This window comes from Myotis brandtii, unplaced genomic scaffold (assembly GCF_000412655.1).
Source record: "Myotis brandtii unplaced genomic scaffold, ASM41265v1 scaffold816, whole genome shotgun sequence".
NCBI classification, from domain to species: Eukaryota; Metazoa; Chordata; class Mammalia; order Chiroptera; family Vespertilionidae; genus Myotis; species Myotis brandtii.
This window is the reverse complement of record NW_005371304.1, coordinates 728,419-756,014: the sequence shown is the minus strand read 5'-3', so window position 1 is coordinate 756,014 and position 27,596 is coordinate 728,419. Positions and strand designations below refer to the sequence as shown.

The window sequence follows — 27,596 nt, the reverse complement described above, 5'->3', positions numbered from 1 at the left end:
TGATGAGAGGGAATCATTGATTGGCTGCCTTCTGCACGTTGGACCGAGCCTGCAACCCAGGCTTGTACTCTTTTTAAAAATATATATATATTTTATTAATTTTTTACAGAGAGGAAGGAAGAGGGATAGAGAGCTAGAAACATCGATGAGAGAGAAACATCGATCAGCTGTCTCCTGCACACTCCCCATTGGGGATGTGCCCACAACCAAGGCACATGCTCCTGACCGGAATCGAACCTAGGACCCTTGCGTCCGCAGGCCGACGCTCTATCCACCGAGCCAAACCGGCCAGGGCAGGCTTTTGATATATGCAAAAAATACATTGTCAGTTCTTTTTTAAAAAATTATTTTTATTGATTTCAGAGAGGAAGGGAGAGGGAAACAACAGTGAGATAACATAAGAGGGAAACATAAGAGAGATAAACATCAGTGATGAGAGAGATAATCATTGAGAGGTTGCTTCCTGCATGCCCCCAACTGGGGACCAAGCCCACAACCTGGGCATGTGCCCTGACTGGGAATCGAACCCTGACCTCCTGGTTCATAGGTTGAAGCTCAACCACTGAGCCACCAGCTGGGCAAGTTTTTTTTAGAAACAAGAGTTGTATTTTAATTTTGGATTATTTTGCACTAAAAATTTCCTTTGCTTTCCTGATGACTTAGATTTTGCAATCCACTATTCACATTTCAATGCCCGTTAGATAATTTTTATGGGGTTTGATTTTCTTTCAAAGGGTTAGGATGACTGGGCCGGTTGTAAAATGTATTAGCTCCCGAGTACTTCCCGAAAGTGGCATCTAACGTTTTTATTTGCTGTCCTCTGTTCCTTTGGTCAAAAATGAGGAAACAAAAAACGAAAGGCCAATAAACCATGTTCCAGGAAGTTTCATGGAGTCCTTTCTGCAACAATGAGGTGCCTGTTGCCCTGCAGAGGCTGGTCTTTTGCAACGTGGCCTCCAATATTACAAAGGAATCAGCTGCCATCATGTTTCTGATTCAGAAAGCAGAACATTTGTTTTTATAATTCTGATTGCATTATGTTACTCATCACAAGTACAAATGACACTTGCTAATGACTATTAAGGGTGGGGGGAAGCACCTAAAATTAATCTTGTCAATGGTGTTGGTTTTAGAAATGCAAACTAAGTCCACTTCCTTTCCCTGGTGGCGTTGCCCCTGTTGTGACCTTGTGTTTCATTTTGTAACCCATCTGCCACTCAGGCCAGATATACATTTTCTGGATGCAATCTGTTGGTTCCCAATGGTTTACTACATGGTGGGCTCTATTGACAAGTAGGTGACAAAGTCTGTGGCACGCTAACTGGTGTGGTGTCCCGTGGTTCGTCCTGTGCTGTGGCCCGTGTTGCATGACGAGTGGACTTGGCCGTGTAGTTTCACGTAGATGATGTATCCTGCATGTAGAGCTTATGGTCTTGTGTGGTGTTCATTTTGTAGTCCAACTTCCTAGGCGGTCCTCTGTGGTTGAACTGAAGCAAATTTTGCTGCATGTCGATTTTGTTGACGTTTGCCAAGTTTCTAAAGTTGTCTCAGTTCTGTGTTGTCTACAGCAACAGCGTTATTGCTTTTGATATCTGGTTGAGAAAAACCCAAAGGTTCAGCATTGTGATGCATCAATACCTATAAAGGAAACCTTCCAAATAATTCAGAAATGCTCATTTTAAGTCAGACTTATAAACTGGAGCATTTCCTCAAGAACTTATTCTAGTAACATATATCCGAGCTCATAATTTCTAAAAATTTGTTAATTAAAAGGTCAAATGTGTTCAATGCTTCCATATGAAAATACTAATTATTTTACACACATGAATATGACATTATAAAAATATAAGAACTAAAAGATAATAACAACTAATATTCCTATAACATGTGTTAATTTTTTATTTAAAAAAAATGTCAACCAGAGCCTTCAAAATAAAATGTTTAGCTTTCTCAATTGAGAGTTTTATGCTTACGTTTTGCCCTGTTGAAAAAAATAGTTCTGTAACTTTGAAAGTATTTATTGGCTGTGGGTACATTGAAGACCAAACAGAGTGACATATATTTAGCCTCCATTCTACAATAATAAAACTTACATGATCAGTTGTCATAATGCCAAGGAACTAAAATGTAGATAGATATATGAAAATTACTTAAACTCATGAACATGTCCCACATTTTGTCACTAGTAATGTTTCTCTGAAGTGACAGTATTCACTCAGAATTCATGGGAAGAACAGGCTATTTAAAGGAGAATGAACCGCCCATCCGTCTTTGCCTATGTACCTCTGACCCGAATTCCTCTGTAACAGTATGAATGTGAGGAGAAGAACTGAGAGCATCTAATTCCTATGAGAGATGAAGGAGAATAATTACTGAAGCTGATAATTATTGAAGCTGGGTGAATGGTCCCTGGGGGTCTACTCAATTCTATTCTCTTTCGCTTCTGTTTGAGATTTTTTCTTAAAAACACAATTTTAAAACCTTCAAATGACTTACAACACAATCACAGACACTCCTTTAGACTCTAACATTCACCTTCTAGTTCTCCCTGAAAGGAAGTCCTAGAGCAGGCTAGAAAGGGAAGCTTTGCTCATTTGATTGCCTGGAACTTTTTTCATCCATACTGACTTTTCTCTTCGGCTGCCATCTGGTGGCCGAACTGTGCAAAACAGCCACGCTGAAGGTAACTTTGTTGGCAGGGTGTGGGGACAAAGTATGATAAGAACAAAAATAGAACCAGAGACATAGAAGCATCCAACAGACTGTACAACCTATGAGGGAAGGCGGGGTGGGGTGAGGGGGTAAGAGATCAACCAAAGGACTTTTATGCATGCGTATGAGCAAAACCAATGGACATAGACACCAGGGGGGTGAGGGCTTGTGCTTTGGGTGGGGGATGGGGGGGCAGTGGGGGAAAAAAAGAGATCCATGTAATACTATAAACAATAAAGAATTAAAAAAAAGAATAATTTGGCAGCCCAGTTAAAAAAGGAAGCAAGAATATAATGCAATATTAAGTTAATATAAAAATGATAAAGTTAAAACATAACAAAAATGTTTCTACAGGGTTCAGAAATGCCATTCGATTTTTATAAATTGTTTCAATACATTTAAACTCATACTTAATAATAATTACTAACATTATTGCCAAGATGACATGTGAACAGCAGCAGCCAGTACGTTGGGTGTGGAATTAACTACTTTGAGGCATAGGGACTAGCTTTCCAGCACAGGTTCTCTCCTAGGGGAATTTTGGTCAAATTTCAATTTCATTGATTTATTGCTGATGAACTAGTCATCTTTCCTATCATAACTTCTACCCATACATCTTTTTGTAGTCAAGCTCACCTTCCCCCACCTCTCTTTTCCTTCTCCTATATAATAATAATGGAGATCTTTATTTTTAATGGTGGAGAAAAGATTTTAAGAGCAGAACGTGATTTAAAATGAGAATAAGGCGGGTTGAAGGCATATGATCTAAGGCATAACTTTTACAGTCCATAGGGACCCGGCCACATTCATTTTTCACTGGCTTCTTTCTTTCTTTAACACTTTAATAGATGTAAGAACAATTATGATGGATTTCCTAGATAAAAAGAACATCTAAGTAAAGTATTGGTAGGGATTTTGCTCAGTCATCATATTGATTGGATGATAGGCTCCTGGGCCCTCTCACCATAGAAAATTTATTTGGAATAACATTCTGTTTCCACAGTTTTAGCCATAAAATCTCTGCCACAGAACATTGTTCCTGATTCAAGCGCAGTCTTTTTTCTGGACCACTCCTGGGGATCTTGGACTCAAAGCTTTGGTAATACCCACTCACCTTATCACAGAGTAAGAAATCCTGCCTTCCCGTGGGGGAAAACACTTCCCCCCAACCCGGCTAATTCAACCACCATCACGCACTTGGAAAAGATCTCCAGGCAACCGACTGTGCCGTTGGTTGATGAATCTGAAAGGACCTGCTGCTCTTTAAGTTTCACACTTGCTGTTTTAAGTCAGAAGCTGTGCAAATCAGTCAGCCCGATTCTTCTCTGACTTCCAGCAACTCCATACCGAGCACCCTGTTACGCTCACTCGCGTGTGGGTGGGAGAAATCACCAAGTCCAGTCAAAGGGTTAAGTACTGGGACGGTGACTCAGGCAGGGACTCGGGATTCCAGGGAAGTCTCCTAGCCTGGGATGGGATGGAATGAGGGTAGGGGCTGAGCTGAGTCTTTTTAAAGGAGCAAGAGTCAGTCTGGTGACATGCAGGGGACATGGCACTTCAGACAGAGGGGAGAGCATAAGTAAAAAGAGTAAAAACAGAGGAGAGGACAGCACCGTGATGGCGAACCTTTTGAGCTCGGCATGTCAGCATTTTGGAAAACCCTAACTTAACTCTGGTGCCGTGTCACATATAGAAATTTTTTGATATTTGCAACCATAGTAAAACAAAGACTTACATTTTTGATATTTATTTTATATATTTAAATGCCATTTAACAAAGAAAAATCAACCAAAAAAATGAGTCCGCATGTCACCTCTGACACGCATGTCATAGGTTCGCCATCACTGCTTTAGGCTAACTAAACACGAGTCTTGAGTAGCACTATTTATGTATTTATGGTTCCAACCTCTAACATATAGCTCTACAGAAAGAAATAACAAGAATTTTAAAAGAAACATTTCCCAGGTTTATATATCTTTATCAGGCTCAACCATCTCAATTAACATCAGCATTCATTTTCACTCTTCACAAAAGCATTTTACCGATGAAAAATAGACACGTGTCTTTAAAATAGTATGCGAACTGAACAAACAAAATGTTAACATGTGCTATTACCCTATGACTGCCAAATAGGTGTTGTCCATGTTTTATTAATATAATTAATAAGTCTTATTAAATATCCTTAATGCATATGCTTTGAGACAGCTGAGATCTAATGAAACATAAAGAGCTCCAACATGCACCAGCTCTCAGATCAGCTTTAAGTTAGACTCTGTGGCTCAATAGAGGGAACTCCAAATGTTCATCCCCACGAACACCGGCCAGGGCGCACCTCGGAGGAAGCCACCTGCGGGGGTGACCGATGCTAGCACGGGGGGTCAGTCGCCATGTGTGAGCGCCACTCCCCGTCCTGGGACTTACTCAAGGGGCCTTTTTCTCTGTTGATTTCCGCCAAAGCCTCGATGACTTACTCAGGTGCGGAGTGACCTTCGCTGCCAACATGGTGGTCGTGGACAAGGAGAGCACCATGAGCGCCGAGGAGGACTACATGGCCGACGCCAAGACCATCGTCAACGTGCAGACCCTTTTCAGGTAAATGTCCGCACAGCCCGGCCCCGCCAGTGGCCTCCGGCTCCACAGTGTGAGATGCTGCCCCTCCCTCTGGGTGGAAGGAATGAACACCAGACCCTTACACTGAGGTTATCTTCATTCATTTGACCCCAAAACGAAGACTGATGTAGCTCCCAGTGGTTGATTAGAACTGTGTGACATTAAACTTCTAACACCAGCCCAACCGGCATTGCTCAGTGGTTGAGCTTCAATCTATGAACCAGGTGGTCACGGTTTGATTCTCGGTCAAGGGCACATGCCCAGGTTGCAGGCTCCATCCCCAGTAGGGGGCGTCCAGAAGGCAGCCGATCAATGATTCTCTCTCATCATTGATGTTTCTATTTCTCCCTTTCCCTTCCTCTCTGAAATCAATTAAAAAATATATATATATATACAATATATATCATATATATTATATATATATAAACAAACAGAATAACAAATCTGTGTCCTTTTATAGTTTAACAATAACAAATTCTAAAACGTCATGCGCGGTCATAATTTGGGATGGACCCTGTGCGCTAATTTTGGTTTTATGCCCAGCCATGGCCAAAGGTATGCATTTACATCCTGGGTAACTAGGCATGAAAGATTACAAGGCTGTGGACAGGTAATGCACCCATGTTAGAGCTAAGTCTAACCTTATTATCTTCACTATGTTCCTGTCTGTTAATTAAACTCATCCGGGCAGGAAGTCCCGCTACGGTCATCTATCTGTTTTGCTTTAATACACAATTGCAGCTAGCCCCAGAGTTCTCCCAGTGGCCGGTGACAGAAAGTAGATGGTCTGTTTTTCATCTTTATATTGGTTAGCATAACTGGGCATGTCAAAGCTATTTACTGAATGAATTAATTCAGGCAGAGAACTATGCCATAGATATTTGACACTTCTCTACAATGATACTCAACATCACTGAGTCAGAGCATAAATTAATTGTAGACAAGTTTTAAGTAGAACAAACTATATTATTTTTCAACTACATTATTGCTTTATTATGAGCCTAGTTCCTAGGGAAAAGAGACTGATTATGTCATTTAATATCTAAAATGTTCTACAGGCAAAAACTATGTAGGTCTTCTTAAGGCTCAGAAATAGCATTAGCACTTTAAATATACATAATTAAATCTACTAGGTATTTAAATGTTTAAATATAAACTATTATAATGGAATATAAGCAATACGTTATAAATATAAAGTGCACTGCAATGAAACATTTATTATTTAAGTCTTACTTAACAGTTCTAGGTTTTCACTAGGTGGCAGACTTAGATAATATGTTCAGTTTCTCAGTTTAAAAAGCATAAATGGTTTCGGCTTATTCATACAGAACAGAACAGGTACACCCCATAAATTTTGTTGTCCTCTCTAATTTCACCTGCACATATTAAGGAAATGACCTGGTTAATCATATTATCACCTACTCTTCCGAAGACCTAAAAATATCTGGCCACACATGTATATACTTATATTTGATATCATGTATTAGAAGAGGATTATAGTATCCAAGTAAGCACAGATTTAACCATTTAGAATCATACATATGAAAGATAAAATCTGTATTTCTTAAAGAAAAATTCCCAAAGGACGAAATAAATATTCATTTGTCTGCAGCTCTGTTTTTCCCATAAATCTCTTCCCTGGCCTCATATCTCAGCAGTGTTCCAGATGTTTCTCACGAGCTCTCTGTTCACTTGTGGTTGACGCTACTTAATCTGTGAACATTTAGCCACATTTATCACCCCTAGCACAGTATGTATGGCCTGGTAAATTGTGAACATGTGTAGTTCCCTCTATTGGGCCACAGAGTCTAATTTAAAGGCAAGGATTTCACTTTATACATATTTTTAGACCTTGTAGACCAAAGCCTTCCTTTTCTATTGGGTGTAACTGAATGAACTAAACCGGTTGTTCACATGGTCTTGCTGTTTGGGGTAATGGCCAAGCTGTGTACACTGTGAGAGCTCCCTCTACAGGGCGTTCGCATCCCAATTTCACTAGTCAAAGTTTGCTTTATTAATTTCCACGGTGACACTGTTCTTTTAAAATATTTCTTAAAGAAATACTTTTGGAACCCCCAGATGGTCTGAGATTGGGCACATAGACGCATTTCCTGGGTTTACCAGATGGAGCTATGCCGGCCCAAAAGCCAATGGATATTTTTTCCTATTAGGCCACTCTTCTCATTTTTCAATAGTTCTTGGGAGGGAGAGGGGGATGCACTTTTATCGAATTTGTTCTCTTTGGTGACTTTTGAGTAAGAACAAAGAGCTTCTGAAAGAATACAGATGACACAGTGTTTCTAGCTAAACTATTTCTATGGTAGCACCCTCTTCATCAAGACTTTTCTCTCCTAAACAAAAAATGCACAAATGAAATTGGGAAATTATTTATTGTGCCAAAGATTTGTAATTAAAGAAATAGACACACTATTAGACACTGACTAGCTGTCACAATTTGGCAGGAGAGGTAACGTGTGGATAAAACCCACCAGAGAGTCAAGACATGTCATAACTCATAAAACTCAAACACGAAGGTGCCAACGTGGAGAGAATGATTCTGACCTGGAGCAATTTTCATACTTCATCTCAATTAGATCTGAGAGGAACCTGAAGTAATGGTTGGGATCTCAAAAGATGGAGAAAGTAAGGAGGAAAGAAAGTGCATTTCAAGCAGAAATAGCAACGCGAGAAAAAAAAAACTAGGCAAAGAGCTAGGGAAGTAGTCACACCACCGCCGCTAAGAACCAGTGAGGATGCTGTGTGTGACCTTGAGCTAAGTCCTTCCTAAACAGCATCGTTAAGCTTGACAACAACCCACCTTCACAGAACCTGAGCCTCAGAACTTCCTTAACCGGCCCAAGGTTACAAAACTATTGCAAACACTGAGGATCTGAACAAATTATATCTTTAACCTTAAAAAATCAGCAAAAGAAGTCTTTGTTTTGCTGATATTTCAATCAAATTATTGCAGCTGACTGAGATCAAGAAATATGACATTTGTTCTCAAAACAGAAGTGAAGAAATAAAATATAATCACGTTTCCTTGATACGCAGGCTGTTTCTTCCTATAAAGGGTGGATTTCATGAAACACCTGATATCATAGTTGTCAAAGGCTCTGACCAGGTGAGGCTCAACTACATGACCACTAAGTTCACCAAGAGGGCATACAGTTTCCCAGACAACCCTGAAAGTATGTATTTTTAAGAATTTGCTAGTGTCTTAACTGAGACGGTGACTGAGGCCCAGTGGAGACAGACGGGAGGGGCAGGGAGTCAGGGAACAGACACCTCAGGCTGCCCAGAGGCAGCAGGCCCAGCCTCCCTGGGGTCAGTGACAGGTTCTGGCCACTCATCACTCAGATCAGGGAGTTAGAGCCGAGGACGGGTATGAACTCACCATGGCACGGGAGCTCAGAGAGGGCTCCCCTCTTACAAGAAGTGTCGCCCCCTAGAAGGCGCCTGCATCCGTGTTTCGGGCACACGGAAGAAAACGCATCTGCAGAAGGAGCAGCTGGAGAAAGGTGTTGTTTTTGAGCCATTTACAGGCTGTTTACATCCTGCGTATTTCCAGTCAGTTCTCGTGTCTGAATTCAAGATATGGGTTCGGCCTGGTGGTTAAGGCACCGTGTGGCATTGTGGGTGAAACGCGCGCGTTTCCTTGATCCGCAGGCTGTTTTCCAGTCTCAGCATCATCACCGAGCTGACTCACCCCGCCAACATGAGGTTCATGCAGTTCCGAGCCAAAGACTGCTACTCCCTGGCCCTTTCCAAACTGGAGAAGGTAAGTCGCATTTAACCATTTTGGTTGGAAGAGTAATTTCTATATAGAAAGAACTGCCATCTATAATAATAAAAGGGTTATATGCTCATTAGACTGGATGTCCTTCTGGACGTCATTCCGGACGTCCTTCCTGATGAAGCTGGGGCTGCGAGGGAAGCCCGGGTCACAGGTGGCAGAGGGAAGCCGGCAGCCAGGGGAAGGAAGGCCTACTCTTGCACGAATTTCGTGCATCGGGCCTCTAGTGAAATAATAAAAATAATAATGCTGCTTTGAATTCCTATGTGGGGGATAAAATGGTAACGTATAGATTTTTTTAAAAATGTGAATTGATGGATTTGAACTATTTCTATCATAAGTGAATATAATGGAATATCTTATTCTATCATCATTAATCATAAATTAAAAGCATGATTTATAGCAGAATTATGTGTGACAAGAATGTGTCTACTCACTCCATTTTGAAGTGGCTCCATTTATGTTATTTTTCTTTTTAAAAAATATATTTTTATTGATTTCAGAGAGGAAGAGAGAGGGAGAGAGAGAAATATCAATGATGAGAGAGAATCATGGATCAGCTGCCTCCTGCACGCACCCTACTGGGGATTGAACTCACGACCCCGGGCATGTGCCCTGACCTGAAATCTAACCATGGCCTCCTGGTTCATGGGTTGATGTTCAACCACTGAGTCACACCGGCGGGGCCTTTATATTATTTTTCCAAGTGCAGTATCTCACACTATTTTTGTCAGATCTGTCACGCCTATCAGGCCATTTCCTGAACATTATGGTTCTGCTTGCCTTTCCTTTTCATTGGCCCTTTTTTTGGTGTGGTCCACCTTTTGTTGCTGGGTGGTTTTGTACAACATTACCCTTCTTCTCAGGAATATTCCAATTCCTGCCACTGTTTTCCCAATAACATGTCCCATGCTTGGTCATTGGTCACGTGGCGTCCTTGACACTCCTGGTAACACAGCTCAGCAGAGAGGGGAAATGTGACAAGTAATAATGCAACAGAGACGAGGAAGACAATAATTGCGAAAACAGAAATTTCCATCTCATTTCCCTCTCGACGCATCTCATTTCTCTTGTTTCAATGCATTTCATAAAATAGCCTTTTATTCATGCTTATGGCACAATTTGCTTCAAGACCACTTCCTTTAAAATTGCTTTCGAACCATCACCATTCCCCAGTGATGACGACAATTCCACCCCAGCAATCATACGGTAATTACACCCTGATGGACGAGGCGAAGTGATGAAAATGTGAGATGAATAGGGGGGTATTATCATCAGAAAAATAGATTCGGTCTTTGTCCCTTGTTCCTGACACAGAGCTTCAAAAAACCCTTGGAATTTCCTGAGTGACAGGAGTGACTTTTGTTATTCAGACCTTTCAATCATGACTGATTTGCAGTTAAGCAGGCAGGTCCTGGAGGGGCCCTTAGGTAGCTTAGCGATGAGGCTGGTTGCCAGGAAAACGACCCACATGATTAGAAGGTTGAACAGTTCAGCCTCTCACCCCATCCCCAGCTCCAGGGAGGTGAGAGGGACTGGAGATTGAGCTTAGTCACGTGGCTAATGATCTCATTAATTATGCCTAAGTCGTGACACTTCGTTAAAAGCTCTGAAGGAGGAGGACTGGAGATTGTTCTGCTCAGCGAACACGTTGACCTGAGAGAAGAGTGTCGCTCAGACCTGCCCAGATGTATCTTTTCATCTGTTCCTTATTTGCATTCTCTACAATAAAATGATAATAATTAACTGCAGCTCCTTGAACCTGGAGGGAGTGTGGGAAGCCCTGAATTTGCAGTTGGCTGGAGGGGAGTGCAGTTGGCTGGCAGAAGGGCGATGGGCACAGGGCAGTCCGGTGGGCTGGGCCAACTCTGGGTAGTTAGTGGCAGGATTGAACTGAACTGAGGACACCCGGCTAATGGCAGAGGGTCAGTGTCAGAATGCAAACCCTCATGTCTGCAAACCATGTAACACTTTACAGTGTGAACGGCAGAGCAACATGCTACCAATGGAGCTAGCTAGCTTCTGGGAGAAACAGGCAAGGATGTAGAAGTCAGAGCAACAAGGCAAAATTTTACAGAATCTGCATTTAAACTCAGGCCAATAAATGTTTATGGAGCATGGATGATGAGCTGAATACCTTGTTACATGTTCAAAATATAACTATGAATGAAGTCATGACAGTCATAGCTAAGAATCATACAATTAGAATATGTTCTTCACATGTTATCAGGAAAATTTAACTAGGCAGAAAAATGTAAAATATGGCCCGGCCAGCATGGCTCAGTGGTTGAGCATCGACCTATGAACCAGGAGGTCACAGTTCGATTCCCGGTCAGGGCACATGCCCGGGTTGCGGGCTCCATCCCCAGTGTGGGGTGTGCAGGAGGCAGCTGATCAATGATTCTCTCTCCTCATTGATATTTCTCTGTCCCTCTCCCTTCCTTTCTGAAATCAATAAAAATATATTTTAAAAAAAGAAGAAAAATGTAAAATATGGAACGCTCACAAATGTCTCCATCTCAAATTTCTGGACAGAAAGAACGAGAGAGAGGTTCGAACTTGGCCTTCATGTTCCGGCTGCCCTTTGCTGCCGGGCGGGTGTTCAGCATCAGCATGCTGGATACGCTTCTCTACCAGGTAGGCGAGAATTCTCTTTCTCTCTCTCAAAATGTGTACTTTCCTATTTCACTGAGATTTGATTAAATAAATAATGTGTCTGGTGTTTCTCATGGAGCTATTAACTTGACTTGGGCTCTGAAAGTAATTCAATGTTTTATTTCATGGACTTAATGACATAAAATTTAATAAAACATTTTGTAAGAGAAATGTTATTTTCCAGAATAACCTCTGAAATATTTTTTAGGCATGCTTTAGTACCAGGGTCCTACAAGGTTGTATTTTTTTTTCTTTTTTTGGCAATTTAATGTTGCTACATTCATATTACTAGACCAAAAAATATCTAAGAAAAAATCACTAGGTTAAAAAAGCCGCCTATTTTATAATATGTATTTTTTGAGATAAGATATCAAATTCATGCCAATAAAATGATGAACCATTTCTTTGGCTTGAACAAAGGGAATGGGCATGTCTTCTTATGTTCTCCTCTGGATGGAAGAGTTTAGTTTTCTGATACCAGCATCAGTAAAATAAATGAGTAATCAAGAAAGTAGTCTAGCCTGTCCAGTGGTTAATAAAGAGCTAATATGCTAATTGCTCAGTGGTTGAGCGTTGACCTATGAACCAGGAGGTTGCAGTTCAATTCCTGGTCAGGGCACATGCCCAGGTTGTGGGCTTGATCCCCAGTGTGAGGTGTGCAGGAGGCAGCTGATCAATGATTCTCTCTCATCATTGATGTTTCACTCTCTCTCTACTTCTCCCTTCCTCTATGAAGTCAATACAAATATATTTTAAAAAAGAAAGTAGTCTAGTAGATTTATTTAAAAGGCATAACTTTTTAAAAGTCTTTGCTATGCAGAATAACTAGATGATTATTTTTCCAATTTTAGTACTTGAAGATCAAACTGAGGGCAGTCATCCTATATAATGAAGAGCTAATATGCTAATTAGACCAAATAGCAGAATGACTGTCCCAACTTCTGGACGAAGCCGGGGTTTCAAGGGCTGAGCTCCTTGCATGAATTTTGTGCACCGGGCCTCTAGTTTCATTTAATTGATTGAATGTTTGTACATGTCATGGTGAAATGTGTTTGCATTTCACCCACAGCTAAGACTAAATCAAAGACATAGGAAGCATTATGAATGCTCTCACTACTGAGTAGTGTTCTGGCAACATATCAAAATATATTTTATATGTCAGCACATAGAGTCTGATAATATTTATTACTAAACTATGAACTCATTAATATTTAGAGTTACTGAAATATTAGAAAATTATTCTACTAGAATAGAGCTTAATCTGTAAAACGTTTATATTTCCTTGCAAATATTAGTTCTTCCATGTATTTATGACATTCTCTATTTTAAATCAACTCATTTCTTTGTTAAAAATCTAAAAATGTTTTTATCATGTCTAACAGCATGAATAAAATGTAAGCATATCGAGATATTCTTGAGCATAAATATTTCCATGTCTCCTTATGAACAGCTAACTGGACATGTGTATTTAGGCCACTCACGGGATATATTTTTCACTTCCTGTTTAATGGAGGCTTCCTGATGTGTTAGGAGAAACAGCCTGTTAGCAGTAATATGATGCTCACACTGTGGCCAGTCCACACGTTTCATCATCTTGTTTGTATCGCAGTCGTTTGTGAAGGATTATATGATTTCCATCACCAGACTCCTGCTGGGATTGGACACTATCCCAGGATCGGGCTTCCTTTGTTCTGTAAGTTAATCATTTTTGGCATAAAAGATGGATGGTTCCGATAAACAGTCTGAAGTCCAACGATAATGTACTTAGGCTTATTCTTCTAGGCCATTTCCCCCCTAATATGTGCTCAAAAAAAAGTTTTTTAAAATTCCTTAGGAAAAGTTCAAGGGAAAACATTATTTGAAGTAAATAATCAAGATCAATAGCTGTTCAGAATTCAGAACAGGTGTTTTTCCTCACTGTGTCAGAAAAACAGTATCCCTTACTGCAGCCAAGCAGTCCTCACGCAGTTCAATTGAATTGTAATTGTTTGTAAAAGAGTATACGGTGTCTAAGTGTATTTAAGGTGTGACTTGCCAACAATTCAAATTGAGGATTAACAAAGGACTAGTATGTGTACCCCCCTCTGTGAGCCCTGTGCTCATTCTGCTAACATCTTTCTCAACATGGGTGTTCGTAGAACTCGGGATGGACAATTCTGTTTTGTGCTGGCGTGTCCTTTGTACGTTAAGAGTTTCATCAGCAGCAGACCTTGTCCACTAAGCCCCGGCAGCAGCCTCTGGTTATCACACCATTTAAAACAGTCTCCATGGCTTTTCCAACAACTCCCAGCTGATTACCAGTGACCGCTGTCTCCCGAGGTTGAGCTAATCCAATGTCATACTGCCCCGCATTGACTGGCTGCTTTATTAGGTTGGGGTGAGCCCCAGGAATAAGGCTGCGATGGGGTGCCTTCAATAAGTTTAATACACAGATGAATGAGCACTTACGAAATGGCATGTTGAGATTTCAAGATATCAACAATTTCCACCTGTAAGAAGTGAAAACATAACCACCGGGTTGTTATTTCTGAAGCAGTTGAGATGTCAATAATCCCTGTGTTCCAGATAAAGATCACCGAGGAGGACCTCTGGATCAGAACGTACGCCCGGCTCTATCAGAAGCTGTGTTCCTCCAGCGGAGACGTCCCCATAGGGATCTACAGGACCGAATCTCAGAAGCTCGCTACGTCTGAGGTTTGGGACTATCAAAATATTCCAGAGTTCACGTGTAACCCGATCGAAGGCAGCCAGCCCTATCAGAAGAGACACAAACCTCTCCCTTAAAACATTTACTAGGTTATGGTTTCATGCCTTGAGGGATAAGTGACATTATAGGAACAGAATATTTTGAGTATTTGGTCTGGTGAGATGATTATTTCTACATATTTGTAGGAAATCAAGATTATTTCTACATATTTGTAGGAAATCAAACTATTACAGAGACTTAGGATGAGAAAGATCACACCAAATACATTTAAGATTGTGATGGACAAAACTCTACAAGCCAAGTGCCCAGCTATGAAGAAATGGACATGTTTTCATTTTTCTTACTAAGTCCATATAAACTGAAATGACCGAACAAAGATTGATATTCTATTCTGATGGTAGATATGACTCAAGGGCTCATGCTGTTCACTTCCACAGAAGAGATAGTCTCAAGTAGGTGAGACTAGAGGAAGTTAAGACCTAAAATGGTATCCACTACTGCAAAACCATGGTGTTAAAATTTGTAGTATTTCCGACTTCAATTCTAATAGCTAAAATAAGGTTTCTAAAAATTTTCTAATAAAATGCTCTCTTACCATGAAGACATGAAGGTGAACTAACTCATTTTTATATCACTCGGATACAGTGCTGTTTTGAAATAGAAAGGTAGATAAATATCCCTATTTTTCATTGAGTTTAAGAGTGAGATAATTCCCTAGCCTGCCACGAGGTAATGTGTGTGAGGCATTGCCTGAGCCTCCGTCATTTATATTCACTTGGAAAGGATTTGTTGGATCGCCTCCTGCCTTAACTTCAATTGGCAATTTGAATTCTATTATTCTGAAAGCCAGCAACACAGGCCTGGCGTAGCTGGCGCTGAAACTGCGTCCAGGGAAGGGGAGAGGCAGCAGGCTCATGGATGCTTCTGCGGGTGCAAGGGCAGGAAGCTAGGTTTGCACAGGCCCATGCTCTCAGAGAGTCAGACCTTCGCTTTGATGGGCATTGTATTTCACATGACCTCCTGGTATGAAAAGCAACCATTTGAAAGCAGGGAGTTTTTGTTTATTAGGGGCTTAGCATCAAAGGAGAGCTTCTTACTTAACGATCAGTCGTGAAAGAGCCCATCACAATGGACTGTATGAGTTTGTTCATTGTTTTTTCCCCTCATACAGAGAAGAGCCGTAATTCTAGACTACCTTTGTGAAATGTTAATATTTACAACATGTTTTCACTTAGAATGCTTCAAAGAGTTCCTGAAATATTTCTTAATATCTTAATCAGAAAACATTTGATGTGGTGAATAATTAATGCATGAATTAAATAGTGCTTTTTGATTTCTTCTGGGTTGTATGAGGGAATTAAAAAAAATCATATTTTATAAAGTACATCCCAATGCCATCTTTAGAAAGGCAATACCTTAATAAATGTTAAAATATTATTCATTCCAAGAACAAAACAGTTTTCATAATCTTATTTAAATTTCATGTGAACTACGTGTGGTAGATTTAGAAAAATCCACTACATGGACTTTGTTTGAATAAAGTTACAAAATACCTCATGTCTTTTGTGGTTTCAAACAACTCTATGTTAACAATCATTTGATAAAAAAATTGATGTGGAAAAATTAAATCATTTCATAAAAACTTGGATTGGAGGATGTAAAGATATTTTTATCTGGTTTATATATCATTCCAAAAGAACATATTTTCTAATAGTATTTTTTTTAATGCAAAGTTAATATCAATGATTATGACTTGGCTCTTTCTGTGAAAACTCTCATGAGTTACACGATAATATCAAGGCATGAGCAAACATAGTCACAGTTCCCCAGGCTAACATCGTTCCCTAAAATGTCTAATTCTCAATGTCCATTTCCTTTCAAGTCTCAAATATCAATCAGTGTGGAGGAATGGGAAGACACCAAAGACTGCAAGGACCAAGGTCATCACCGAGGCAACCACCGCAACTCCACGTCCAGCGACCAGTCGGACCACCCCCTGCTGAGGAGAAAGAGCATGCAGTGGGCCCGAAGGCTGAGCAGAAAAGGTCCCAGACACTCTGGTAAAACAGCTGAGAAAATAACGCAGCAGCGACTGAACCTCTACAGGAGGTCAGAGAGACAAGAGCTTGCTGAACTTGTGAAAAATAGAATGAAACACTTGGGTCTTTCTACAGTGGGATATGGTATGCTCGCTCAAAATATTGTATGCTATGGACTTGTGATTGCTGGCCCTTAGTCGTTGTAGCCTTGGTTCTCCTTTAGTAAGTCGAGAATCACATTTTTGGTTCAGAGGTCAAGTTGACGGGACTAGTGGCACGTCTCGAATCGCTTCCGGAAAATTCTGATGATGATAATAAAGTGAAAGTGCTCAAAGTTTTAAGTATTTGCTTAGTTCTCTATAGGCACTGTGATGAATACATTAGATGAATTATCTTCATTTTAATTTTCACAAAGACTCTTCCATTTTAGACCTTAGGAATCTCAGTCAAATAACTTTCTAATTAGCTTGTTAATAGCATGACTGAGATTTATGTTCTGTTCTGTCTGGCTCCAGTGTCTGGCTTACACACACACACACACACACACACACACACACACACACACCACATCTTATTCTACAGTCTGGAATAAACTGAATTTGAGGCTTTGGTAAGTAACTAAATGTACTAGCTATAGACACACCAAATGTTCCTACAAAATTTGTTTAGGTTTTTGTTGTCCAGAAATAAAATGTCTTCAAAACCTATCATGTAAAGCTCAAATACTGCTTGACCTCCATCTGTCTCAGTGATAGGCTTCTGTGCTGATCTATGATTGCAATATAGACCATTTGGCACAGCCTAAATAAGTAATGCAAAGATAATTTTTAAATATATCCCTTATTACTCTATAAATGTTATTTTAAAAAGAAATTCAGTCAACTTAGAGGAAACCCAAATGCCAAGGGTTCTGTTTTGTTGCACATGTGACCTGGGTAGACCAGAAGGTCCGATAATGGCAGTCTCGTGCAGTTAAGGATAAACAGGAAGCAGTCCGTATTTGCCCCCGTATCATCTTTACTATGAAAGTCTCAACTTGAAGCAATGCCCACAGGGAGCGATTTTCAACAACACAGTTAGAGTTTAGAAGAGGTTAGCTGTGTGTCTTTGAAGATAAAGGGAAAAACATTTACTGAGTTCCCACTCTTGGCCAGGAACAGAGTTAGATGCTTTTTGAACACTTTTCGTTACTCCTTATGGCCCTGATTCATTGGTTGTTGATTGTATTGTTCCTACTTAAATGTGGACTCATTCATGACCCATCATTTTAGGATGATCAAGCAGAGTCTTACATTAGGAAGCACATTAAAAGGGAACAATGATTTTCATTTAAAAATAATGTTAGTAGTTCATTGCCGATTTATTAAGTATGATAGTATTTCTCATAGAACTACAGTCCTATATTTCTGTGTCCAATTGTTAGTTGTTATCCAGCTACAGTCTCTTCTTTTGGAAAGTTCTAGTAAATGACTGTTTGTCCAGGTCCAGCTGTGTTTCATGAAAATCATAATAACCTCCACGGGTGCTGGAGGCAGTGAGGCGGATCACAGCTGGGCTCTGAGAGACACAAAACGCACCAACTAACTGCATGGGAGAATCACCAGGGAACATGTTATGTTTCTGCTAATAACACTTCTATCATTTAGTTATACTCTATAATTTTTAGTATAAATTTGTTAATGTAATTCTCACACTCACTTTTACAGAAAGAAAGAAAGGATACAGTCTACCTTTTTACGCTTCTCTTCTTTCTCTTTTTGTTCATTCTATCCACCTATCTATCCACAGACCCACCCATTCATTCTAAATGCACTGTACATGCCCAATCACATAAAGATAACAACAGGATGTGGAACCTACCACATCATGGGAGCCAGGTGCTCCCTGTATTTCTAACTCTCAAACATTCATCCATTGCTCAACAGATATTATTGGGCCACCCTCCAAGCACTGTTCCAGGCGTTATTCCAGGCATGGGAATGGGGCAATGACCCCTTCAGACAAGACCTCTGCCTTTATGGACCTTCTATTCCAGTGTCAGCCAGTAGAATTAATGAACCATCTAACCTCTATCATTTGGGGAGTGCAGCTCAGAACACCTATCTCATAGGTCTGTCGTATAGGACAAAGGGGATAATGAACAATAGTGTGCTTAGCCCAGAACTGGCATTCAGTTAACACCACAGATCTAGCATATGTCTATTTAAGTACTCTATCTATCAGTGTTTTACATATCAGAGGTGGGTTTTTTTTTGCCCACTTCAAAAACAAATTTTGCACCTTTGGTAGCAATGTCATCTCCCTTGAGGATGTGTGCTTTAAAACAATTAGCATTTTGCACGTTTGCCTTCCTTCCTTGAGGAAAAGGGACTGTCTTACTCATCTTTTCATCTTTGTATCCCCAACAAATTGCACATTTCCTGACACACAGGAACCCAGTAACAGCACACGGAATGCGTGAACAAATGGAGTTCTTACAGGCGACACAACAGGGCCTGGACTTAAATGATTTCCATGGGTCACCTGACCTGGTGTACATTCGCATCAGCACTTCAGTGGATGACTCCGACTCAATACGTTGGTGCGTTTCCACCAGACCACATGTACTTTCTGCACCGCCGTCAGGGGCCTGCAGTGTTTCACCAATGAAAGATGTTCTACATGCTCTACACACAACGCATCATAACTGATTCAACCACGAGCCGGAATCTGACTGTCCCTGAGTAGGTGTGGCCTATTCCAGAAGGAGTGGATTACCCTGACTTATCAGCCTTGACACATCAGGGAGAGAGAAAGGGTAGAGTCAAAAGATGACTTCTGAGGGCTCTCGTTTGAACATCTAAGAGGTGGTGACACTTACGGAACATAGAAAAAGAAGACAAATATGTTGGGGTGAAGAGAATACATTAATTTGAGTGCCTGGCAGAATCCCAATGGCGATGTTGTGTAAGAAGCTGGATTTTTGCTGCCTGGTGCCCAAGAAGAAAGAAATGAGATGCTTACATAGACCTGAGAGTCATCTGCATATAGATTTTGATTAAAGCCGTAGGAGTAGATGAAGTAACCCCAGATGAAAGACGACAAGAGAACTCCGGAAAACACTCATATTTCTAGAAGGTTAAGGAAAGAAGCATTATTTTTTAAATGAGAGACTGAGTGTCTAGAACTGAATTACCCAAAAGATGTTGCCTAATCCAATAGCGTGCTATCAGTTGGTCACATGTTTTATCAGGATCCTGAGCCTTTGGACCTTCAGGGGGGGGGGGGGGGGGGGGGGGGGGTCCTGAGGTGGTCAGAGGCATCCCTCACATGGCAATGCCCACCATAAGCAGTTTTGTCCTTTACCCTAATGTGAGTATGTGTTCCATGATGTGAAAAAAAAAAGTTGGAAAGTGTTGGACTATAGAGATAAGGAGAGAAGATGGCTTTGAACTCAGCTACTTTTTAAAATTTCTATTAACCTCACCTTGAGGAGGAGTCAGTGAGGGGTGGGTGAGGAAAGAAACTAGGAGTGATGTGGTCTCTTCATGATATTACCCAGGTCTCCATATAAACCATATGTAGTCATTGAATTGAACTCCTTAATAAAATGTTTGCTCCAATTCCTGGAGTCCATGGAAAACTCAAAATCTTCAGAATGATAAAACTTGAGTAGGAAAATAAAATTACTGACACACTCGCTCTGTCTACGGCTGTAACCCTCTCCATTTGCTAGGCAGTGTTTACATTTGTAACAGGCAAACCAAGTCCCCAGTAGATACTGACTTCATCCCAGAACCAAAAATGAGTACGACATCCTGTTAATAAGCAAGGAGAAAGGCGGGGTGCGGATGTTGCCTGAGAAGTTGTTTGTTAAGATTGTTTTCCCCCTAATGCCACTGTGTGATACTGTGTGCTGTTTATATAAGGAAGTTCAATAACGCTGCCACTGTTTATGTACGAATTTGAGTCGTACCTAGACAAACGAGAAGGAGGTATGCTACTAGACCTACTGCATTTCAGAGTATTATGTTTTATGTTATGTTTTAGTCTCCAGGAGGCCCTATTAATTTCTGTTCCTTTGTACAGCAGTTGTGGAAATCCACGCAGGGGAGAACTTCTCAGGAAGCACACATAAATTGCTTTCTGTATAGACAGATGATCCCGGTTATCTCGTATCAGTACAATATCCTTTGAGTCAGCGTTGTACCTTATTTGGAGTAGGCTCATTGTATACACTCACAGAAATTCCATCTCCAGAGTCAGCCATCTACCCTCCCCTGGGTAGGATTGACAGGTTTAGCAAATGAAAATATAGGGTTCCCAGTGAAATATGAATTTCAGATAAACAGCAAAAAATTGTTTAGGACAAGTGTGGCCCATGCAATCTTTGGGGCCTATTCATGCTAAAATTTGTTAGTTTTTTAATCTTAAATACAGATTTCACAGTTCACTCTCTATTTTGCCTGACAACCTTATCCCCATGGCAGATTAAAATGCTTTGTATCTACTTTGGGATATATACAACCAAATATATCTCTTCATTTGACTATTAATTTGATGATCTTTGGATTGTAAAAGTTTTGCAGGCATACTATGATGGATTTAGTTATACTGCAGTTACATACCTTATAAGATGAGGACTTTCATTTATAGATTTTTAAAAATAGGACCCATCTGTGTATCAATTTGAAATATAAAAGTATTACCTTTTCTAGTCCAGGGACAGAATTTTAGTTAGATAAACACAGTGGTAGCCCTCATTTGATGAACATGCCAAGTATTCCCCTGTGCAGGAAATTACCGGGCCAGCTACATTGGCCTATGAAAGTCATTTGCATTAAGTGCATGCAGTTATGTATTGATCTGTCTCCCTTGGTCTGTAATACGTTCTTAGGTTTTGAGTCAAACTGTAAAATGTAGTACCTCTTTCAAGAGCCACACTTGTCTATGACTGAAGTGCCTAGGAGGGTCCGATGGCTCTAGAGCAGGGATTTAAAAACACACCCTCAAAGCCTGAAAACATTGCCCTGGGAGGATTAGTGCCATTGAAGTGTGGGTCCGCATGGGTTCACATTGACATTGTGTTATAACCTGGGCAGCTAAGAACTTCAGGGGCCAGGGCTATTTTCTTTGTCGGTGTCTTTATATCATCAAAGTCAGTGCTCTGACCTTGAGGTCTGGGGATGTCCTCCAATGCAACTGACAAAGTTAAAATGACACAGCCTTTGACTTTAAAACATATACAGGGCATCCCCCCAAACTGTATACACACTTCACAGCTGGTAGCTCCATGGATGTTTCTTTCTTTTCAGATTTAACCCACTGGAATGAGTAAGTATTCAAAGTGTGTATACATTTTGGGGGTGAACCCTGGATACTGTTTTCAAGGAAGAACAAATAACTTGGTTGTACACTTTCCTTGAAACTTACACTTCAATGCTGCCCCATGGGATCCTTTGCATTCTGCAAAACCAATAGGATGGCTTTTATCAGACACCTCATGGGACAGAGTCAAACATCGTTAGGGCCTTCAAGCCTCCCAGATATACTTCTGTTGTGTTTTCTAAACACAAGGTTATTTGATGATACTTCACAGAATTTCCCACAGGAATATTTCTTTCTGAGATTGGCCATCTATACCCACAATCATTTTTTTTATCATTTATAAAAGCATAATCAATCAAGTTGACATCTTGTCAAGCTATTTCAGTGTCAACATTTCGAGGGTAGAAGATAACTGTGGTTGTTCTGAACAGAATTAGATGGTTTAATGTACCACCTATTGGACAGAAAAGGAGTGCCCGGCAGACATTTCCAATGACAACCATTTGGAAATAGTCAGTTGTGTACACCATCCTACGGTGGACAACACTATAGCAAGTTCTCCTGGACAGCTCTATGGTTTGAAGATAAGATGCTCTCTAAGAATCCTCTCGATGTTCTGTAAGTAGCATAACAAACCTGGCACTGATTTGTCTTCCAGATGAAATGAATGACCACCAGAGCACCCTGTCATACATCCTGATTAACCCATCTCCGGACACCAGACTAGAGTTGAATGACGTTGTGTAAGTTGACCTTACATACCACACACAAGGCATTTATTTTCAGAAACTACCTATTATTATTATTATGTTTTATTTTGATCCCCACCAGTATAGCCCCTATGATTCCTGTGGTTTAAATGTCCAAGTCTAACTTTTGTGCTCAAGAAACACATTCTGCATTTTCTGTATTTCTGTGTGTAATACCATAAAAAAAAATACACCACAGAATTGTAAAGGAATAAAAGAAGGAAATGGCAGCATGAATTCTGTATTTGGTGAGCTAATATATATTTGGGAAAATAAGAGAAAATATATAAAAGGCTAATATGCAAAGTGTCCCCACAGGAGTTTGACTGGGAGATTGGGAGTTCTATCACTCGCCATGACATGCACTGACCAGCAGGGGGTGGTGCAGAACTAAGGAAGGCCTCGGCTGGCAGCCAGAAGGCCCCAATCGCCAGCCAGGCCTAGGGACCCTAGTGGAATAATAAGAGAGCAGCTCAAAAGGAAACCTGAAATATCTCACACTATCTAGTTCCAAAGACCTGAGATTTCCTACCAGCCAAAGTCAAGTAGATCAATATACATATTAGGAAAAGGTGTAAGTTAGTAATTTTATTCATCAGAAACTGTGTATTATTCACATATAATGATCCATATTTGTGACATTGAGATAATTAAATTTTAGTATAACTACAGCAATGATAAATATAACAAAAAATGTCTACCATGACAAATAGTACATAAAGCACATTTTAGAAATTTATTTTATTAGACTCATAGTAATACTATTAGGGAAGGGACTTTTGCAGCTACATCAGTTAATCTGGGCGATTTTGGGTTATACTCACGCCTTTTATGTTTTTCTAAAAAAAAAAAAATCACTCCCAAAAGTCCATTTTAAATGAAGGAGCAACATTCATTTGATTCAAAGAACAATAAGTGACTAGATGATATGGCATTAATAATCATAGTGCATATTAGCTTTCTTTACCAACCTACAATGCTATTGATATTTAAAGTGACAACATGGATGGGTCCTGAGAATATGCTGAGTGAAATAAGTCATACGGAAAAAGGACAAAAACTATATGCTCTCACTCATATGTGGGGCATGAGACAGAAAGCAACAAATGAACAAACAAAACAAGTAAATTTATAGACACAGACAATAGTATGGTTCTTAGCAGAGGGAAGGGGAGTGGGGGAGAGGGAGAAGAGCGTAAGTGGTGACAAATATATGGTGACAAAAGACTAGATTTTGGTGGTGGGTATGCAATACAATATACAGATGATGAATTACAGAATTGTATACCTTAAACCTGCATAATGTTATTAACCAGTGCTACCCCATTCAATTTAATTAAATGAAAGAATAAGATTAAGTAGTAATGAAGCAAAAACTTAATACTAACCCTGCAAAATTTTACAGGCCAACTCAACAGGGAGTCCTTCTGCCAACGTTTAAATAGAGACACCGTTTAGAGAACCTAAACACTGAACAAGTACATTGGAAGTAGTCCTCTCAGGGGTCGGCGTGAACTAGTTTTGTGTTTACTGACTATTACCGTTATTTGCTTTGCTTTCTCTTATCAGATATTTAATCCGACCAGATCCACTGTCATACCTTCCCAACAGCGAACCCAGTCAAAACAGCAGCATCTGCAATGCCACTGGTCAAGACTCACGGGAGGAAACTCAGCTTTGATAACACAAAAATAACGAACTTCTTTTTTTCCGACAAGGAGCTTGCTTAAAAGAACTCTCTATTTTAGGAGGAAAATATGGCTGGCACGAAATAAACTAGACCGGACTATCTTCAAATCTCTCTTATTGACACAAATCTATTCTCTTAGAAATATAGGTTATTTTGAAATTTAACTTACTGCTTATTGGTATTTCTCCTAGTAATATTGGAAAGACATCCATGGAATGGTTTTGGAAAACCTAAATGAAAACACTCGATTTTAAATCTGCTCATTGCATTGTTTGACAATAATCCGAACTGTCTGAAGTCAATTTTTACAAATTTTAAGGTTTTCTGGAAGTCAATGAAAAAATCCAGCTCTATTTGGTGCATCATATTATATTCTTTAAAACTGGTCTTTTACAAAATTGAGCTCATCATCTTCTCTACACAGGGATGACAAACTCGTGGGCTGACATTTTTGTAGGAGTCATAGTTTGCTTTAGAATATTAAGTCACCTTCACTTGTTTTGTTGCCTTTTCATAGGATACCATGTTTATTTTAGGACTTGAGATGCTCATAGCATGTTTTACTACACCGAGGAAACCAAAGTAAATAAAAAGAAGTATCGAGAAGCTGAAATTTTTGCTCACTTTATGTCTGACCCTCATTGTATGCCAAGGAGAGTGTATTAAAAAGCAAATATCGATCGTTCTCCTAAAAGAATGCCTAACATTGAGAAAACACTTAAAGCATATTTGTTGACTTACATTTAATCCAGGAATTGAAATGGGCAGTGATTTTCATTGGACTATTGAGCTTCAACATTTTTTATATATCTATTTAGAGTATTTCATTAGAAAGGTAATTTAAAATTCAAAGAAGCAAAACTATACTCCTTATAGAATACAAGAACATTTGAAGCATTAAAAGTCCTCTTTTATGCCTTTAGTATTGCAATAATCATACCCAAAAACTGATGTTAAAGATTTGGATTTAATTTTGAAAAATAATCTATGGGAATATACAGTAGTTTAACACTGTGAGGATCAAGCATATAATAAACATTGTTTTGCCATTTAAATGGCATATAACTCGGGTAAAACGTGACAGTTATAAATGAAATGTAAATTGACTTTGGATGACACCAAGGCCTTTGCCTGTATTTCTGAATCTCTTTCGGAAAAATAAAGAAAAGCACAGAGTATAGTTGTCCATTAGTTGCAATGTGTTAAGGTAGAGAGAGACATTGGTACATTTAAAAAGTTATTTTTCTTCCAACTTTGTAGTTTTCCTTTTTTTCTGAATTTGACCTTGAGTTTCAGTTCAGTAGAAAATAGGACATATAAGACTTAGATAAATTTTATCTTTTTTTTTTTCATAGAGAAGCAGAGAAATTGAAAGGAAAATAGGAAGGTTAAAACAAAACAGAGAGAAAGAAAACCTAATAGTCCCCAAATAATTCTATGGAAATTAAAAATGTAAAACATAAAATGTGAAATTGTAGATTATCGCCATTCTATATTTTGGCTTAGAGAATGAAATGCCTATTTGTGTTTTTCTTTTTTAATTTTTTGTACTTTACCTTACTCTCATTTTGGAATGATAAAGCCACCAAGAATTTCGTCTACAACAGGGAGAGCCTACCTTTAATTTTCTTTCATCAGACAGAGAAGTGGAATTTATAACAGGTTACTTAAAACTGAAAGCATGCCTTAAAACAAAGACTGTATGCATAGGTGTGTCTATGTTATAAGCACATGGGAAAGGTATTTGACAAACACACATTAACAAGCACTTTATTCAAACTAAAGGCAGAATCAAAGTAGTATATGCACTGGAGAACAGCGATGCATTTACTGACCCTGTTTCATATTTGCACATCAACAGTCAGTCTTTCTTTCGATTGCCATTTCTTTACATCATTACAGTTATTGTTAGGAATAAACATAAGGTTTTATGAATCTTCCGTTTCTTCCCAGGATCTCAAGTTAAGACTTTTTGCATTATGACAGCTGTCAAGACTAGGATTTTAAGTTAAGACATGACTATGTTTCCTATAAAACTAAAAACCCCATTTCATAATTTTACAATAATTATTTTTGATTATGAATATTCATCCAAATTTACTATTTAACACAATTCATACAGCCTGCTGTAACAATGATAGTTTACTAGTCTTTCTGTTATTTAAAGAATAAAAACATGCTAATAAAAGCCTTTTAACAAAAACGATTGCCTTTTTAAAATACACTTGCACATGAAAATAAAACATAAAGCCAATAATAGTCCTTATAACCCTAAGGGAACAGGTTGTTTATTGTCTATGTAACATTTTGCTACCAGTTACATTGAACTGCTTTAAAATAAATAAAATTATTTCTGATGATGAAAACTCTTGGTGTGTTTTTTTTTTTGCCTAAACGTTCATTGTTTAGACACATTATGCTTTGAACCTATAAAACTCATTTGTCACTTTGATATTTCAAAAGCAAAATGCACGTCCTGCTGCTGCTTTATAGTAAGTTTGAGTCAGGAATGGCGGGTCCTCCAACATTGTTGTTCTTTTTAAGATCAATTTGGCTATTCTGGTCCTTTGCGTTTCCATAGAAATGCTTGAATTAGCTTGTTTATTACTGGAAAATGTAGCTGGGATTTTAATAGGCATTACATTGAATTATTGATCAATTTGGGGAGTGTTGTCATCTTAACAATATTGTTTTCTGTTCCATGGACCTGGGGTACCTTTTCATTTATTTCTTTCAGCGATGTCTTGTAGTTTTCAGTGTGTGGCCTTGCATTTCTTTGGTAATTTATTCCTAAGCATTGAATTGCATCAACTTCTGTAACTACACTTATTTGGAACAGTCTTACCTGCTCTCTAGGGCTGCTCTTGCTACAATGGCAGAGTAGCTGCAACACAAAACGTCTGCCTACCCCTGGGCTAGGAGAAGTCTCCTGAGTGTGCTCTCTGCTCACAAGCACAGCAGGAATTATTTTCCATAAACATGTGGAAAGATTTAAAAGTTCTCTCGAAAGTTCCAATGGAATAGCCTTCACACGGCATGGTGTCTCCTTTTTTTAATCTTTGTGCCATTAGCCCCTGCGATGTCTCGTGTGATTTCTTCTCTGCTCCCACAACCCATGAGGGAACTGATCTTGAAATGCAAGTCAGGGGAACACGCTGACTGATGAGAATTTTAAGGCACGGCTTGGAAAGGAACACAAGTAAAGAACAAATAATTTGGACTGTAATTTGGTCTGTCTTTGGATTTGCTTTGTGATATCACCATCTTGTGGCCAAGAGTAAAAGTTTTCCATTGCAAACGAAAAGAGGCTGGGTTCCACCTTAGACTTAGG

The 27,596-nt window shown here is 39.4% G+C and overlaps 1 protein-coding gene across 6 annotated transcripts in view; it reads left to right on the top strand.

Moving 5' to 3' along the window:
- KCNT2 (potassium channel, sodium activated subfamily T, member 2) overlaps positions 1 to 26,604 on the top strand; it is a 131,629-nt gene extending 105,025 nt beyond the window's left edge. For 2 of the 6 annotated variants that reach the window (XM_005884095.2, XM_014531613.1), the window contains exons 20-28: positions 1,222 to 1,293; positions 5,170 to 5,304; positions 8,992 to 9,103; positions 11,654 to 11,755; positions 13,383 to 13,466; positions 14,339 to 14,467; positions 16,363 to 16,663; positions 22,485 to 22,569; positions 24,145 to 26,603. In XM_005884095.2, coding sequence (XP_005884157.1) covers positions 1,222 to 1,293; positions 5,170 to 5,304; positions 8,992 to 9,103; positions 11,654 to 11,755; positions 13,383 to 13,466; positions 14,339 to 14,467; positions 16,363 to 16,663; positions 22,485 to 22,569; positions 24,145 to 24,256 — 1,132 coding nt within the window. In that variant the 3' untranslated portion in view covers positions 24,257 to 26,603. Of the gene's footprint in view, positions 1 to 1,221; positions 1,294 to 5,169; positions 5,305 to 8,991; positions 9,104 to 11,653; positions 11,756 to 13,382; positions 13,467 to 14,338; positions 14,468 to 16,362; positions 16,664 to 22,484; positions 22,570 to 24,144 lie in introns of those variants that run through there. The other 4 variants (XM_014531615.1, XM_014531614.1, XM_005884094.2 and 1 more) reach the window with 4 other exon arrangements.
- The last annotated feature ends 992 nt before the right edge of the window (positions 26,605 to 27,596 follow it).